This window comes from Cataglyphis hispanica, chromosome 8, assembly GCF_021464435.1.
Source record: "Cataglyphis hispanica isolate Lineage 1 chromosome 8, ULB_Chis1_1.0, whole genome shotgun sequence".
NCBI classification, from domain to species: domain Eukaryota; kingdom Metazoa; phylum Arthropoda; class Insecta; order Hymenoptera; family Formicidae; genus Cataglyphis; species Cataglyphis hispanica.
The window spans coordinates 7,532,359-7,548,661 of NC_065961.1; the positions used below are offsets into that span (position 1 = coordinate 7,532,359).

General features: G+C 32.5%; 3 protein-coding genes across 10 annotated transcripts; 1 reads left to right on the forward strand and 2 right to left on the reverse strand.

Annotated features, from left to right (window-relative positions):
* Positions 1 to 10: 10 nt before the first annotated feature.
* Positions 11 to 2,062, reverse strand: LOC126851656 (DNA repair protein complementing XP-A cells homolog). 5 transcript variants are annotated; one of them, XM_050595824.1, is made up of 6 exons: positions 1,957 to 2,062; positions 1,132 to 1,289; positions 855 to 966; positions 654 to 778; positions 258 to 534; positions 11 to 177 (listed from the first exon to the last, which is right to left on the reverse strand). In XM_050595824.1, the coding sequence occupies exons 2-6, from the start codon at positions 1,284 to 1,286 to the stop codon at positions 16 to 18; spliced, it is 831 nt and encodes a 276-aa protein (XP_050451781.1). In that variant the 5' UTR covers positions 1,287 to 1,289; positions 1,957 to 2,062; the 3' UTR covers positions 11 to 15. The 5 variants fall into 5 exon arrangements, with proteins under 5 accessions (XP_050451781.1, XP_050451784.1, XP_050451780.1 ...); XM_050595827.1 differs by having other exon boundaries at positions 1,948 to 1,963; XM_050595823.1 differs by lacking the exon at positions 1,957 to 2,062 and adding an exon at positions 1,491 to 1,941.
* A 343-nt stretch (positions 2,063 to 2,405) lies between these two features.
* On the reverse strand, positions 2,406 to 11,068 carry LOC126851651 (ras GTPase-activating-like protein IQGAP1). Of its 3 annotated transcripts, XM_050595814.1 has the most exons (20): positions 11,008 to 11,068; positions 10,628 to 10,837; positions 10,164 to 10,257; positions 9,845 to 10,079; positions 9,587 to 9,731; positions 9,294 to 9,451; positions 9,075 to 9,209; positions 8,909 to 8,993; positions 8,729 to 8,820; positions 8,462 to 8,627; positions 8,195 to 8,358; positions 7,666 to 7,800; positions 7,427 to 7,583; positions 7,087 to 7,332; positions 6,820 to 6,983; positions 6,588 to 6,731; positions 6,141 to 6,509; positions 5,876 to 6,040; positions 5,665 to 5,778; positions 2,406 to 5,569 (listed from the first exon to the last, which is right to left on the reverse strand). In XM_050595814.1, the coding sequence occupies exons 2-20, from the start codon at positions 10,665 to 10,667 to the stop codon at positions 3,392 to 3,394; spliced, it is 4,986 nt and encodes a 1,661-aa protein (XP_050451771.1). In that variant the 5' UTR covers positions 10,668 to 10,837; positions 11,008 to 11,068; the 3' UTR covers positions 2,406 to 3,391. The 3 variants fall into 3 exon arrangements, with proteins under 3 accessions (XP_050451771.1, XP_050451770.1, XP_050451772.1); XM_050595813.1 differs by lacking the exon at positions 11,008 to 11,068 and having other exon boundaries at positions 10,628 to 10,890; XM_050595815.1 differs by lacking the exons at positions 10,628 to 10,837; positions 11,008 to 11,068 and adding an exon at positions 10,333 to 10,384.
* On the forward strand, positions 11,044 to 16,187 carry LOC126851655 (cytoplasmic protein NCK1). Of its 2 annotated transcripts, XM_050595821.1 has the most exons (4): positions 11,044 to 11,457; positions 13,010 to 13,306; positions 13,952 to 14,889; positions 15,293 to 16,187. In XM_050595821.1, the coding sequence occupies exons 2-4, from the start codon at positions 13,288 to 13,290 to the stop codon at positions 15,512 to 15,514; spliced, it is 1,179 nt and encodes a 392-aa protein (XP_050451778.1). In that variant the 5' UTR covers positions 11,044 to 11,457; positions 13,010 to 13,287; the 3' UTR covers positions 15,515 to 16,187. The 2 variants fall into 2 exon arrangements, with proteins under 2 accessions (XP_050451778.1, XP_050451779.1); XM_050595822.1 differs by lacking the exon at positions 13,010 to 13,306.
* The last annotated feature ends 116 nt before the right edge of the window (positions 16,188 to 16,303 follow it).

Genomic DNA, 16,303 nt, shown 5'->3' on the forward strand with positions numbered 1-16,303 from the left:
ATGATATTCTAATGTTCACATTTTTTCATATGTTTCTTCATAACCACACATTGTACAAGTATGTGTATAAGTATCATCCTCTTCATTGTATGTATCTTCCCCAAACTTGTGAGTGTGAGATGCTTTTGTCGTCTTATCATACAACGAACTTCTCACTTGCATTCGAAGCTGTTTGATCTTTAGTCCCATGAAACAAAATTTCTTTTAGCCTCCAGAGATGAGATATATATTAAAATCTATAAGAATAAGAATAATACCTTTTTGTTGAATTTTTTAATCTTGGCTCCCTCTCGCTTTATATCACGAGCTTCTTTCTCTTTCAGCAGATTCTCTTCTGAACCCCATACTTCTAAAGCTCTTTGCTCTATCTGCAAATGAAGATATAACTTCATCTCGCCCCAATTCACATTGTGAGGGTTCTTTCGCACGATATACTTCAACGCGGGTTCCCGTTTATCGAGATCACAATCTTTCAGTAAGTACTCTTGTTTAGCTTCTGTCTTGGTAATTAAAGAATGTTTTCCCTCTTTGTCTCTAGAGCAATGTGTAATGATATAATTGCAATTTTTCGGGATTATTAACAAATATATGCAGAAAAAAAAATTTAATGTAATCGTTTATTTTAAATATTTATTATTAAGTTATTATTGTACCTGCACTTATCACAGACAGCCAGATCAAATGTTTGCAAAAGATATGAATCCCCAAACTTCTGTTGGCATTCCTCACACTCATTAAATTTACCGATAACAGGTTCTGGCTCTGTTCTAATCTTCAGCTAATTAAATAAATAAATATACAATGTAATGTATTATAACTGCTTTCCATTATATATAAAATATATGTTTTTATACCATTTGTTGTTCTAATTCATCATTTTCTTCTATCAGGAAGCCTCCACCACTATCGATAACATGCTGTCCTTGTACTTTCAACGATCTTCCTTTTATAGATTCGCTGTTTTCTCTACAACCACATTATCAATTACAAGCATATTTTTAAAGACAATGAGTTAATCTTATAATCTCTAAAATTTTTAAAGATTTTATCGTTGACAAGGAAAGATTGTTTCATTCCACTCTTACATAATTATTTTATATATATATATATATATATGTTTGACATATATACCTTGTATATGGATGAGTTACAATTTTGGATTTTTTTAACAAAAGTGCTTTTTGACGATTCCTTTCAGCTCTCTCTTTAAGCTGCTTTTCCATATCCACATTGCTTCCATTTTTAGTAGAATCATTGTCTATACTTGCTGATGTTGTGCTAGCCATTTTCTTGTAAAATATCAAATTTGCATATATATATATATATTTTGTATCAATTATATGTATTTTAAAAGAAAGATTTTTTATTTTGAAATAAGCAAATGTGTTATATGCTTTCCATTATTATTGTATATGTATCAATTTAAACTATTGTATATATATATATCAAAAACATTCAAGGAATTACATTATATAAACATTCATACTAGCACATTTAAATGATAAACATGGTCAACAGAATCCTAAATAGAAATTTTAAGTTGCGAGTAGTACGTAATTTCAATATGTAAATATTAAGAAAAAAGCATATAAGATCGTGTAAAGATCAAAAATGGTTTCTCTTTTTTTTTATAAATTAAAAAATGTCTTTATCTCGTGCAAGTTATTTAGCACGTGTATCTTTGCATGTATAAATATCGAGGTTATTATTCATCAACTTCGAGTTTTAAAATTCTACGATGCACGACAAAAAGAACGTTAAACCAAAGATTCAATTTGTATATGATAAAAATTATAATAATCAATGTGAATATACAGTTCTCGAGCATATTCGTACTAATTGACGTTTATTTATTTATATGTGCTTGCTATTTCCATAATAATTTCTATTCAAGCATTAAAGATACTTAAATAAAACAAAGAATATTAGAATTTGCAAGATACAAACAACACGCACTGTATAGTTACACCCACTTGCACTTTATGCACTTGAAATACACGTGACACTCTGAATGACATAAGGGATGTGTCGGGAAATATTTTCTTAGCTATGAGCATGTTTTTCGAAAATAGTAAAAAATATAAATCATAAAATTAAATTTTCGAATTGAAAAAGAATTTGCTTTTTTTATAAAAAAAAGTTTTGAAAAAAAACAGCTATTTACAGAATATATTATTTTTTTAAAAGAATTTTTAGTTTTTATATATAAATAACATTTTTTTTTAAATTATAGATGTTTGTAGTTTTTCTCTATTATTGAAATTAATACTAATTTATTGATCAATAAATGTATTAACAGACCAAATTATTCTCCATTAATTTTTAAGGTTTTTAGTTCTGTTCAGATATTTTAATTTATAGTCAGATATAGGTTAATATAGAAAAACATGCATAATATGGTTTAAAATAAGGTATAAAAACATTTATTAAAATTGACAACTTATTCTTTCTTTATCGCCAAGACTTAAAACCATATATTTCCATACAGTACAGAATACCATAGCGACATTGCAATAATACTGCTGCAATTTTCTGTGCTGTATAGATTACAATATTGATCTAGAATTTCTTAACTTAGAATAATAGCTTCTTATGTCTACATTGCAGAGTCGCGTGTATATAGATTTACAATCGGGAATTGAATAAATTTACTCAGATTTTCTGTACATGATGATGAGCGATCATTGTCAAGCTTCCATTGCAATGATATTTCGAATACAATAACTGTATTCGTGAATATTCGATATATATATTGGTACTTTGAATATTCACATATATAATACAATTATTTACAAAACGCATGCTATGTCATAGACTAGATAAATTGCTGTTAAAGAGACTGACACACATTGTATAGAAATTGTATTATTTGTGAAATTATACTATAAAATTACTGCATTAGCAGTGCTCATAGACTACTTAATTATTAGAAAAACATCGCGAGAAATAAAAAAATAAATATAAACGGTGTAATAAGCTAATTTAATATATCGTATATATCGTTTGAAATAATCTTTAAGATAGAATCTTGAAGATATAAAATTATAAAATATCGACTTTTGCTTTCACTCTATTTATCGCGAATGATAATTTACAGATGTGCTTGCAGAATCACTAAGAGAAAATAATTTACCTTATTTTGACAGAAAAGTAAAACTCGTCATAAATTTCCATGTCTCACATATTATATGTAGTTTTGCATATTAAAATGTATTTACGATCACGAAAATAATTTCGAAATATAAAAGAATACTTTCAATTATTTGTCGTGGTTATAAAACATTGTCCCCGCACTTTGAACACGTGCTGGCAATTAATTGCACGTTTAATATGCGTATTCTTCTTAATTCTGATATTACAGAAGAATGCACCTATGATTAAAATAATTCCTTCAATTCTTTTTGCCGTAAAATTTCCGATTTAGTAAATACAAGAGCAGATTCACATTGACTTTTGCTCTGCCGAACATGTCCATGTAGGAACGACCTTCGTATTGCAGCTCGAGCAATTCCTGTATACTAATGTCGAGTTTTTCCAGCTCGACGCCCATGAACTTGCAGCGCACAGAGAAAACATCATTACGCTCTGTCGGGCTTATTTCAAATATCACGTTTTTCATTTCCGTTGGGCTCAGTGTCTGATCGACTTCCATTAACACGCCTGTCTCTTGCAGCTTCCAGGCAGAGTACTTGACCGTCATTTTAGATCGCAATTTGGACAAGGTATGAGTGTCCTTTTGCATCGCTTGATATGCGCGAAGCGAACTCTTCCCTCTGTGCAGATTCTGAAGGCAACCTCTTATATATTCATTATAGAATTCGACTTGCTCCTGATAATATCTTGTCTTCTCGTCTAATCGCATCTTGGTCGCGCGCAGCGTCTGCAACTCCTTGTCTCTCGCGATGCGATACTTATTCTTGTTGCAAATATCCCTCGCTATCGCGGTCACGATCGTTTGATAACCGTCCGCACGAGTCACCCATCCTTCTAGTTCAAGTTTGTTGAGATACGCGCGCAATTGCATCTTGCAATCATTTATGGACGAACTCTCGCGAATTGTCGCCGACATGGATGAATAATCAAACAATTTCACGCACATTGGAGAAGAAGTGATCTCCAGGGATTCTATTAAAGTCGGTTTTTTTAAGAATGAAATGACTGAGACAAGCAACTCTTTTGTCTTCACGAAGAGATTGTTCAGATTCGTGTCGTCGTTTCGTGGCACTTGAAATTTATTTGTCAGTACCAGACATACCTCTTGCTTGCTATATCGCCCCAAATTCATCTCGTACACCGCGTTGGATATTCCTAATAATGATGCCACAGTTGGCACCGGACCTAGATCATCCAACAAATCGTGCAAAGGATCGGATGGATCCGGCGCTATCACGTCTTCATATCTTAACATCAGGGCATGTATCTCGCATATTTCTTGCAATGATACACATATCTCTGGACTTTGTATAAGCGTGGCCTCTGTATATTCATGAATGTTGAAGTGCTCTTCGAGATCCTCAACTTGACAGCAGTATCGAAAAAAATCTTTGAATTTTTCATGACAGGCAATTATAAAAGGATTCAAACATTCCAAGTGCGGTGCCTCCTCGCCGAAACCCTTTTTTGAAGTGGAGAATTGCAACACTTTGGCTATACTGGCCAGATTCTTCCTTTGGCAGGAAGACAAAGATCTGTCGACTGGTAACGTAACGATGTCAAAAGTATCTGGTGCTACAATTGCAGCATTGATGAAATGGTAATAAATCAGATTACCAACAGCTTTCAGGATATCTTTTTCGGGAGCAAGCGGAAATTTCTCCGTCAGCGAGCTATAGAGGACTTTCGATACATATAACATCCCGTAAGGAATTAGATCGCGGGATCTCGTTATCCTGTTGAGAAACTCAAGAGAGATCTTCTTTAACTGATTTATTGCTCTCGTAAGCGATTCCTGGACTGGTATATGTTTTAGCGCCTGTTCCTGAGACACCGTGTGAGGCATATCCAGAGACTTACCAGACTCCATTTCCAGCTGATTTCGCCAGAGCTTGTATATATCTACTGGATTCGTCTCCATGCACAGATCCTTTTCCTCCAAAACCTTCTCAATCAATGAACCGACAATTTGTTTCAATGATGTCTGACCATTAAACTGTTTCGCATAATTGACCACCATCTCACGAACTAGCGGCTTGCCAGTCAATACGTCAGAGGGTTGATGACAATTGCAGTTGATCTCCTCCTTCAATGCATAACCGAAAAGTTTCAGCAATAAGTAATCTTCCCTCGTGTTCGACCCAAAATTGAACAATGTCCAGATAATGTTTTTCAGAAACAACTTGTTGGATTTGTTACTGGGCGGTAAGTATAACAATTTGGACAGATATTGCGGATTTGTTTGCAATGCATAGAACAGGTGTTGATAGCCCTCCAACATCTTACGACCTTCCTTCGTTAACGATTTGAGACCCTTGTGCGATGTCGCGGTGGAATCGCTTAAGATGCTTTGATTCTTGTTCGCATTTTGTTCCTTCGCGAGAGTATCCAGGCTTTTGCCATGCGCTACTACGTCCTATATAAATATATGCGAAATATATTTTAAAATTCTAATTGCACAATTTGCAAAAAAAAAAACTAAATAATGACTAAGTTTTGGAAAAAATGTACCTGTAATGCTATTCTGTTCTGTATCAATAATCCTATTTTAATGTACATATTGTTCAACTGCTCCGACAAATTCTGATTGTGCTTTATACATTGAACAACCTCGTGCTTTAATTTCTGAAATAAACGGCCATGAGAGCAAATTTAATATTAATTCAATAATATGTGTAAATATTAATTCAATAATGTGTAAATATTACAAAAATCAACGTACTTGTAATTCTAGATCCTTGTCGTAATCCTCCGCGCTAAAACCTAATACTGTCGAAAAGTGTCTGACTACAGGGAATGATGGTTTCTCCGAACGCAATAATGCGTGAAAGGCTTTCCTCGATGCCCGACCACGCCATAAAGCTTGTATCTTTATTATCTTGTCTTCCTATAATTTAGAAACATTTTATGGACATAAGTTGTAATTAGTGATAAGGAATGCAACTTGTTAAAATATTTAACCAAAAAGTCAAATTCAAAGAGTTTACCTGTTTCTTATATCGATTTAATTTATCATTTTTGTTATTTCTTTTAACATTTAATGGTTTATCCTGATATAATTTATCATTTTTATTTATTTTTGTATTTAATAATTTATTGTGATGTAATAATGCATTTAATTGTTGTTCTCTTTCTTTCAACAATGTATGATATCGTTTACGTTCTCTGATGCCTCTCCACCATGCTTGTATCATGATAATGCTCCTTATATTATCAAGGATATAAGCATATCTATCAGCAAGCTTTTTACGTAATAGATATCCCCTAATCCAACTTTGAAATCTAATAAGCAATTTTTCATCGTACATTACATAATTTTTCTGACGTTTCTCTATTATAACAGATTCAATTGTTTCCTACAAGTATAAAACAGAGAATTGTTAGCGATGTGTATCTTTAATTGCGTGTAAAACTCAGAAAGAACACATACATACGTTTATATCATTTATAGTAAGATGATAAGTTTTTTTAATATTTACTGGACGTTCCCACGTATATTTTTTGCTTTTTAAATCAATATAAACTTCATTTCCCTCGTTAGACATATGCAAAATATATGGGCAACTATATATTTCACACTGCAATCAAAGGGTATTAAATAATATTATATAATTTTATATCCAAGATGTTATATTTTTTTATATATAAAAAAAATATTTTTTATACCTTCCGATTTTGTAATTGCCGCAATGCTAGAAAAAATCTCTTTTGACATTCTTTGGTAAGCTCTTTAAAATTTTCAATCATATCAAAGCTTTTACAACACTCAAGAGCTTCTGTCATATTATTATCTTGTATATAGATGTTGATATTATATAAGAATTCAATTGCTATAAATAATGAAATAGATTAAGATAATTTTTATATGATATTATATGATAAATTTTAGTTTAATAATCGAATAATCAACGAATGTTATTGATTTCGACATACTGTTTTCGATGTTTTCAATTTCTGATGTAACTGTCTTTGCTACAGTTTTAATATCATCCAACCACAGCTCAGATCCATCAGAATCTTTTCCAATTAAACGCTTCTTAAACATTTTTAAATAAAACAAAGGATCATGCGAAAACTTAGGTATATCATATTTGTCAGTTATCATTTCTAAGGCTCTCATCATGGTCTCATGATCGTTCGCCACTATAGCTTGATTTATCTGCTGTAAAATCTTTATAACTGTTTAAAGAAAATTATATTATATTAATTCTCAATAATATTTAATATATAAAAATGTAGTCACATGTATCATTAATATGATATTCTATTCTACCTTCAAAACCTTTGTCACATTCTGCATTCACTGTATAGATGCATTGTTGAATGTCACTATAAGTTAATAAAGAACATTCTTGCGAGGTTTTTAGTTTCATCTGTCGAAACGTCACTAGTATCTGAGCATACTTTACTTTATTAAATTCGTCCAATCTCTATAATAATTATAGCACTATGTTAAAACAGTTTGTTTTTATATGTCAGTGAAAATAATTATAGATTCTTGTGTATACTTACAGATAAATATACATTAGGATTCGACAGTTTTTCATACACGAAATTGGGATTTTCCGTGTCCACTGCTTTGGTAATAGCAGCTATAAAGGATAATAGACGAACACTAGTCACTATATCATCATAAGTGAGATCAATCTGTCAGAAACAAAATTTATTGCTATTAATGGAAATGTTAGTTGCAATAACAGTAAATAAAAAAAAAAGAAAAATGATATTTAAATGTATTCAAATCTTGGAAAAAAATGTTTTAAATTTTCCAATCTGTGGAATTTACAGAAAATTAAAATTGAAGCATCTTTAAATAAAAATTTAAAATAAATTTATTTATTACATGAGTTTCTTAATATTTCCTATTCGTTCAATATAGAAAAAAAGATTAATTACTTAATTTTTAGTTAAGTAGATTCATAAAAAGTTAACAAAGAAAGAAATGAAAGGTTTTCACATAAAATAAATATTTGATATTGCATAAGATTTTTACTTTTTCATTTCCAAAAAAAATGGAATGATTATATATGTATGAACTTACTTGAGATTCTGTATGATCATCTTTCATTTCCTGGTAATATAATGGAACTGCATATTCATCAATGTAGTGAGAGACTTCCAAATACGGACTTTTCAAAATCTCATAAAATTTTTCTTTATCTGCAGATTCTAATGCCATGTTCAGCAATTTTATAGTTTTCTCTCCTATAATATAAATCAGGATATATATGTAATATAAATCAGAATTATATTTCATAGATATTTAAAAAAAAAAACATTTATAGAAATTTTGTTAAATAATATTAACGTTTGCGGCGTCGCTGTGCATTCTCGTTTCCGTTGTCAATCGCACTCTGAATTGTGTCTGTCCAGTATTGAATACTTTCAGATGCATACGTATCATCCCATGGTTTTTCATTTAACACCAGCATGAGTTGTTCTTTATAATCTTTAACATTCTCAGAAACTATATTCTGTGACATAATTTTTATAATATTAATTAAAACTTTTTTTCAATATGTAAAAAGTTTATATTAAAAAAAAAATATATTTGTATAAAAATATCTTCCTATACCTTGAAGGATAATACTGATACTCCTAAAGCAGTTATTAATTCAGCATCATCACGCAATATAGATGAAACAATAACTTTCAGGGCACAGGAAGCTGAAATACATTTTGACAGAATAACAAACTAAATCAAATACAATATTGCAATAATTATTAAAATTTATATCTCAAAATACTTATTCACCATTCACATAATTAATATGTCCTTGTATTTCTGCTTGCGTTAATAGCTCATCATATACATCTGCTACATAACTATCATTGAGAGACTAAATAACATTGTATAGAAAGATTAATAAAATTATTAAAATATAAACGTACAAAATTATGCAAATAATATAATCACATACTCTATTAAGTGACGTCTCTGTTTTCGCATTTTTAGCAGCCAATAATGCTTCCGTATATTCCTTTATATAAGAAGATTTAATGTTATTTAATTGTGCCTCTTTACTTTGAAGTGCATATAGAATTTTATTGTTATCCTAAAAATACACAGATCAATTGATAATATGTAAAATTATTTTATGTAAAGGAATCACTTTGTAGTTAAAATAAAAGAAGCGCACATTGTCTATCAGAGCTTGATTAATTGCAATCACAGCAGCATGAAGAGCAGCTGTGTCTGTAGCAATACTATTTGTCAATAAACCACCTATTTTTTGGAAAGGAGGCAATTGAATGTTATATTTTTGCAATTCTTTGCTAACCGCATCTATCTCTTCATCTAGAACAAACATATAACAATTGTTACAAAAATTGTATAAGAATATAACTATAATTTCACATCCAAGTAAGACATTTATTTTGTTTTAATATTTTTGCATTTTCTAGATAATATTGCAGAGAACAAAGTACATACCAGAAAAATTTACTTTCCCATACAAATCTTGCATTGGTGGTGCTTTACCTAATTTAAATAAGTGTGTGCTGAGGGCATGGAGGCAATATATCACTCGTGGCATATTTTTTTTGTCATATATATCTGTTGTTTCTGGTAGGAATGTCTGTAAAAAAGCAAACATTTTGATAAATGTATCAATGTAAACAAAGAATCCATATTTGTATTATACTAATAAAACATTTTCTTTTTATATGATTATTATATAAATATACACACCAATGGTAATTGCGTAGATATCAAGCATTTCAGAAAAAAATTTATATTGTCAGTGTGACGAAATTGCAATCCTACAGCTTTGTATCTGCGCTGTTCAGTGTCATAGATTTTATTCAATGGTAAAACATCAGGTGCCATAAAATGGCCAAGCTTAGCCAGATATACTCCATTGCGAAGATTCTCCTCTAGCTCGGTTGTTGGAGGTAACAATTCTCTCAAACAAGCTTCCATCCATCTACAAATGATAATTTTCATAAATTTTAATATTTTTTTACTTTAAAAAAAATATACCTAAAATATATATCTTTTAATATATTACTTCTTTGCTCCTTCCAGATAGCAGAGATACTCATATGCCAATGTTTTTCTCCGTTGTTCATCCATTTTTTCTCCAGATTTCATCACATCTTCCTCTAAAATGCATTCATACAATCATAAACATTTGTATTTAACCGAAATACACTACGCAAGATATATAGATACCGTACATTTAAATTATCTCCGTAATGTCAATGTCACAGTTTTTCTCAAAGTTTTTCTCTATATTAATCTGCTCTGTTGTTTCCAAATAACCAGCACATAATTATACATATATACACGTGCATAATTATAATTAATTATACGTGTATAAATGCAAATTTATCAATTTTACTTATCTATATTTATTGACCCTCGAAACCAACGAGTGTTTATAGAGAAGTCCGAGATTTATTCGTAAGAATGCAAAGATGTATATTTATTATTAATTAATGAAGTGAGATTATAAATTATCGATTTTCTTACCTTTTCCATCTTCCGTTGAAACGTCAGTCGCGTTGATCATTCTGAGAACGAACAACTGTCACACGCGAAAAGCCGGAGAATGCAACAGGTGAAAAACAAATCGAACGATACGTTAAATTTTCTCAAATTCAAATTTCTCATTCCGCGGCAGCACTGACGACAGTACTGACAACGAATGCGGAACGAATAGTCGCGGTGTATACAAAGTACCTAGATAGGAACCAAAAAAAAAAATTACGGCATTGTCAAAATCGGAAGTGAAGAACGCCGGAAAGACTCTTCGTCGCGAGATGGCGCGGCGGACAGTCCAGTCGTACGGACGGCATGTGACGCCGACCGATAGGTATGCTGCATACCCTCAGGCACGCATATATACATACATCTTCGGCCTAAGGGTGGGTCTGTCCGTCTGTCCTTCGTGCGGGAGGGGTCCCGCGGCCGCGAATCAGCGCCGTGAACGTCGCTTCGGGTTTGCACTCGCGCGAGCTGCAAGGGCGGTGATCCGCGTGCGATACACCACCCGGTAGTTCGTGTAATCCCGGCGCATCCTGGTCCTGGTGCATATCTTATTTTCTCGCCGACGACGAGGACGATTGAAAGCGGATGGAACGTGGGGCACTCCTTTCCTGATTGCCCGCTTCTGTCAGCAATAGAGAACGAGAAAGAGAGAGAAAGAGAGAGTGTGACAGAGATACTCACACGAGCCCCCCCCGGTACGTAGGTACCGCTCCAGTCGTTCATGGCTGCGGCTCGGGGTGGGGGAAAACAAGCCCTGTAACGACGTAAGATCCCAAAAGCTTTATGCAGGAATATGTCAAGTTTAAAAATCGGTAAGTCCGGCCGGCTTTTATATATGTATATGTTTATTCGCTTCTCGCGCTCCTCGCACGATCTGTAGCGCGTAGGTTGTGTCACATCGTTTGCCTGTTTCTCTTTCTCTCAAGAGAGCAAGAAAGAGAAAGAGAGAAGCAGACGAGCCTTTTAGAGCAGGGATCGCTCGTTTAGAGCCAGTTGTGCCATGTCTATGACTATTTCGTTCAGCGATATCACTGTCTCTTTCCGAGAGAAATCACCGGCACTTTTATAGCCGTGATGTAAACGAAGATGGTGAATTTGATGTCCGCATATGCGACACGGCAAGCCTCGCCGAGTATTCGCACTATGTAGCATCGATGATTTCATAGTTTTAATTCACCCTGTCTATATTCGTTGCTTTTTCTTAGATTACGTGTTCGTTTACGATATGGCAGGAAAAAAAGAACTCGAATCAGCCGGAATTTTAGCGCCATCGGCTTCGATATAACCGGCTTTATAGAATTTAGAGAATCGCCTTTCTTTCGACTAGCCGAATTGCTTTCTCCTCTCTCAATCGATTGTTTAGATCGTACATCTTCCCGTGAGACTTCTCCCTCTCACAATTTTTTCAACATACGTAATCGAAAAGACGGAAGAGACTGGAATGTTCACATTATTGTGTAGAGACAAGTGTATTTTTATTTAACCCAAAATGCACTTGTGTTCATTTTCAAATCTTAATAGACTGCTTGTAATAGGATTGAATTATTAGATTGCTAAAGCTTCTACAAAAGTTCTGTTAAATATATTGACAAATATATTAATTACATATTTTTTACACTGGTATTGATTATATTTATTAGCCAGAGTTGAATATATATATATATATATATATATATATATATATATATATATATATATATATATATATAGTAGTATGTATGTAGTGTATTTGTTATATTGCATGTGTATATAATATTAGAATACAGATCATATGCTTTGTATATAAGATATTATCTTTATGTTAGTTTATTTAATTTACAAATAAAAAATAATTATTAAGATGTAGTTATTGATTTGTGCATCGCTTATAATAATTTTCAAGTTGTTTTTCAATATTATTAATTATTAATTTAAGTTGCGTATATAAGAGTCTAATTTTTGATATTAGAATACATATTTATCATGAACAGATGTTACTATTGATTCCAATTGTGAAGTATATTACACATTTAGACAGATAAAGATTTTTGAAATGTAAGCAGGCATATATATAGGGTGAGTCACTTAGTGTAACAATTTGCAATCTAATTTTTGTTGTTATTTATAATAGAAATTTGCTTAAAGTTCATTATACGATTTCAAATTCAAATATCTTTGAATTTGTTATTAATATAACGATAATCTCAAAATTATTATTATTAATCTTTGTAAAAGTTGTAAATGTTATATTCTAAAAAGTTAGATTGACTCACTTTATTAATATGTATTTTAAGCATAATATATTATAATAAAAAAATTAAGTTTTATCAAACTTATCTATCTGATAATCTCATGCTAATGATCGTTATTTTATTTTTTCCAAAGTGTTGGTAATGCACTTGCTTGCGCTACCCTTGAGAACGATGGATTCTGACCAAAGAAATCAGCAGGTGCATCAGCACTGAACAAAAAAAAAAAAGTAAAATAATGCCTGCTGCACTCACGCCGTCGACTCAATACAAGCAGACTTAAGATTTATTGAAGTAGTACGTGAGTAGCAGCTACTCACGCCACACTCTCAGCTGTACATACAAATTTAAATACATATATATATAATATATATATCGTCGTATATATATATATATGTATTTATTTTTTCGCACATGGCAGCCATGAAGCATGGTACGTTTTATTTTTTGTATGCTTTGCTTTGTATGTAAATTTCTTTCAATTCAACATATCTATGAAGGTCATCAGGTCTATGTAGGTCTGTTACCTTGATAATGTTTTGAGTTCTATGTATATTTTGCAAATTTATAATTTTAGTTCTATTATATATATTCTGCAAATTTCTTGAAAATTATTTAGACTTATTTCCATGCAATCTTTAATACTTAATCTACAAGATTGGTTACTGTATGAATAATTGGTTTTGTATCAATTGTAATATTTGTTACGTAAATTTATGAAGTACATGTTATTATTTCTACAAACAGATATATAGTACTTGTAAATGTGTATGTATAGAATGATGATTAAGAAGAGTAAGTTTGATTTGGTACAAAAAAATCAATAAATAATATATTAACCTGATGATCTTTTATTATAATTTCATTAAGTTATACAATATGTATAAATTATTCTTAATATTTACAAATTATACAAACAAGATAAGGCAGAGAGGGAATGATAATTAATAATTTATATATATTGTTGAATGACTTTGATAAATTAACTTTAAGAAGAGAAGAAATTAATTTAACATAATGATTTCTCTTACATGGATTTCCTATTAATATGTGTTATAATGATGATGATATATTTCAGGCAAGACGAGTCAAGACGACGTATGTTACGTTGTCGCCAAGTATGATTACGGGGCACAGGGCGCCCAGGAACTAGATTTACGTAAGAATGATCGCTATCTATTGCTGGATGATTCAAAACATTGGTGGCGAGTACAAAGTGCGAGGGGACAAGCAGGATATGTGCCGAGCAATTATGTTAAGAAGGAGAAGCCCTCGTTGTTCGACAGTATTAAAAAGAAGGTTAAGAAGGGCTCCGGCTCCAAAACGCTGCCATCCAGTAACTCGCCGTCCCGTGCGGTTGAGTCACCTATCATGGCGCGACGCCTGCCAGCCGATCCAAGCGAAGCGATTGGTACCGCAGTTGTCAAGTATAATTATCAGGCGCAGCAGGCAGACGAGCTGTCCCTCGTGAAGGGCACTAGAATCTTGATACTCGAGAAGAGTAACGATGGTTGGTGGCGAGGCCAAAGCGGCACCCAGGCCGGCTGGTTCCCATCGAACTACACCCAGGAGGAGGGCGATGCAGATGACACGCTGCACACGTACGCGATGGCCGAAAATGTGCTCGATATCGTGGTGGCTCTTTACTCGTTTTCATCCAACAATGATCAGGAACTGTCGTTCGAGAAGGGCGACCGCCTAGAGATCCTCGATCGTCCACCGGCGGATCCAGAATGGTATAAGGCGAGGAATAGCCAGGGACAAGTCGGATTGGTGCCGCGCAATTATCTCCAAGAGCTCAGCGAATACTTGACGCAACCGTATCGCGAGCGCGGTATGACGAGCAGTGAGATCAGTCAAGGAGATTCCCTCGAACGGAGGCCGGACCCAGGTGATCGGCCGCATCTCGTTGGTAAACCCTGGTACTACGGTAGTATTACGCGTTCGCAATGCGACACGCTGCTCAATCAACACGGCCATGATGGAGATTTTCTAATCAGGGATAGTGAAACTAATGTGAGTATACAGTGAGTGCGGCTATTGCTATCGCGATTAAATCAAAACATTTTGCGTTTGGTCAACTTTAGAAAATTTTTATGATGGATTATGTCCCAGTTGAAACTTTACATTCAATAATCTATTCTATGCATAGACATTATCTATTTCAATTTACCTTATTTTCATTTTATTTTTTATATTTAAACAATTAAGAGTATCAAAATATTGTATTTGTTTAAAGAAAATTCAATGTTTTAAAATTTGCTAAAAATTTAAAACTATAATGTTGCTCCAGCTTATATCTATAAAAAGGATGTTATAAAAAAAAAAATATATATATATATATATATAATACAAATATATGAAATAGTTTACCATTATAAACGTTTGCTTATCATAGCTAATTATTGTCAATTTTTAGATGGGCGACTATTCAGTATCCTTGAAAGCACCGGGACGTAATAAGCACTTTAGGGTACATGTGGAAGGAGCGCTATATTGCATCGGTCAAAGGAAGTTCCACACATTAGACCAGCTTGTAGATCATTACCAGAGAGCACCAATTTATACCAATAAGCAGGGCGAAAAGTTGTACTTGGTACGCCCATTACCAAAAGGCAATGCCAGTAGCAACGGTTGCTAGACGAATTCGTGCCATGAAGAAGAAGACAGTCCATGCGCTTTCAGATGTATCATTAAGATACGCGACGCCTGCCTAGTAATATCAATATCATCATACACATCTCGTACGTTTATACATAACAATTAATATAATTGGTCTACACTCGTATATATTAGTGTTTCTCGATTGTTTTCTCCATTTATACAGTGACATATATCTATATATATAATTTATTACTCTAAGTGAATCTTTTACACACACATTCTCCTCGGAGCTTCCAAACTACTCAGCAAACGAACAAAGAAACATAAATATGGCAACTATGTGAAACTAATTGACAACACAACAAGGCTTATATCTTTATATTCATATGTAATTGTAATACGCGAACCGACCATGTTATTACAATTAATAATATATTACAACTGCATATAATATAGACTATGCAAGTGTAATGATCAAGTAATAATTAATTATCATGCAATTATGAATGATTAAGTGGATCTCTACTCTAGAGCTATCGGTATTGAATTATAACAAAGACTAAGTGTTCATTTGTGATTTTGTATTTATTAGAAGTTTTTAAGTAAATAAACTGTATTTAAGTGTGCATAAGAAAAAAGAGAAACCGAATGTGTATCCTTATTTTACTTTTTTATCATTCATTTTTAACAATAAATCAATAATGCAGGTATATTTCAAATTACTATGATATGACGTGCTATGCCATAAGCATTTTTTTTAGAATATTTTTTCTAGTTATATATACATGTCTATATTCTTATTCTTAGGAATGCCTAAAAAAAAAAA